Below are 240 nucleotides of genomic sequence, written 5' to 3'. Positions count from 1 at the left end.
GTCTCATATGTTGGTTCTGCTGTTGCTTCTGCAGTTGGCTCTGCTGTTGCTTTTGCTGTTGGCTCTGGTGTTGGCTCGTATGTTGGTTCTGCTCTTGCGTCTGCTGTTGTCTCATATGTTTGTTCTGCTGTTGGTTCTGATGTTGGTTCTGCTGTTGGTTTAGCTCTTGGTTCTTCTGTTGTCTTGTATGTTGGTTCTGCTGTTGTCTCGTATGTTAGGCCTGATGTTACTTCTACTGCT

The 240-nt window shown here is 45.8% G+C and overlaps 1 protein-coding gene across 1 annotated transcript; it reads right to left on the bottom strand.

Annotated features, from left to right (window-relative positions):
* Positions 1 to 6: 6 nt before the first annotated feature.
* On the bottom strand, positions 7 to 211 carry LOC106820657 (putative uncharacterized protein DDB_G0288537; the record flags this gene model as incomplete). The annotated part of the gene is made up of 1 exon (XM_014825162.1): positions 7 to 211. A coding segment is annotated over one exon (205 nt), but the record flags the coding sequence as incomplete, so codon positions are not given.
* Between the last annotated feature and the right edge of the window lie 29 nt (positions 212 to 240).

This window comes from Priapulus caudatus, unplaced genomic scaffold (assembly GCF_000485595.1).
Source record: "Priapulus caudatus unplaced genomic scaffold, Priapulus_caudatus-5.0.1 Scaffold50663, whole genome shotgun sequence".
NCBI lineage: Eukaryota > Metazoa > Priapulida > Priapulimorpha > Priapulimorphida > Priapulidae > Priapulus > Priapulus caudatus.
The sequence above is the reverse complement of the archived record's forward strand: the minus strand, read 5'-3'. Positions and strand labels throughout refer to the sequence as shown.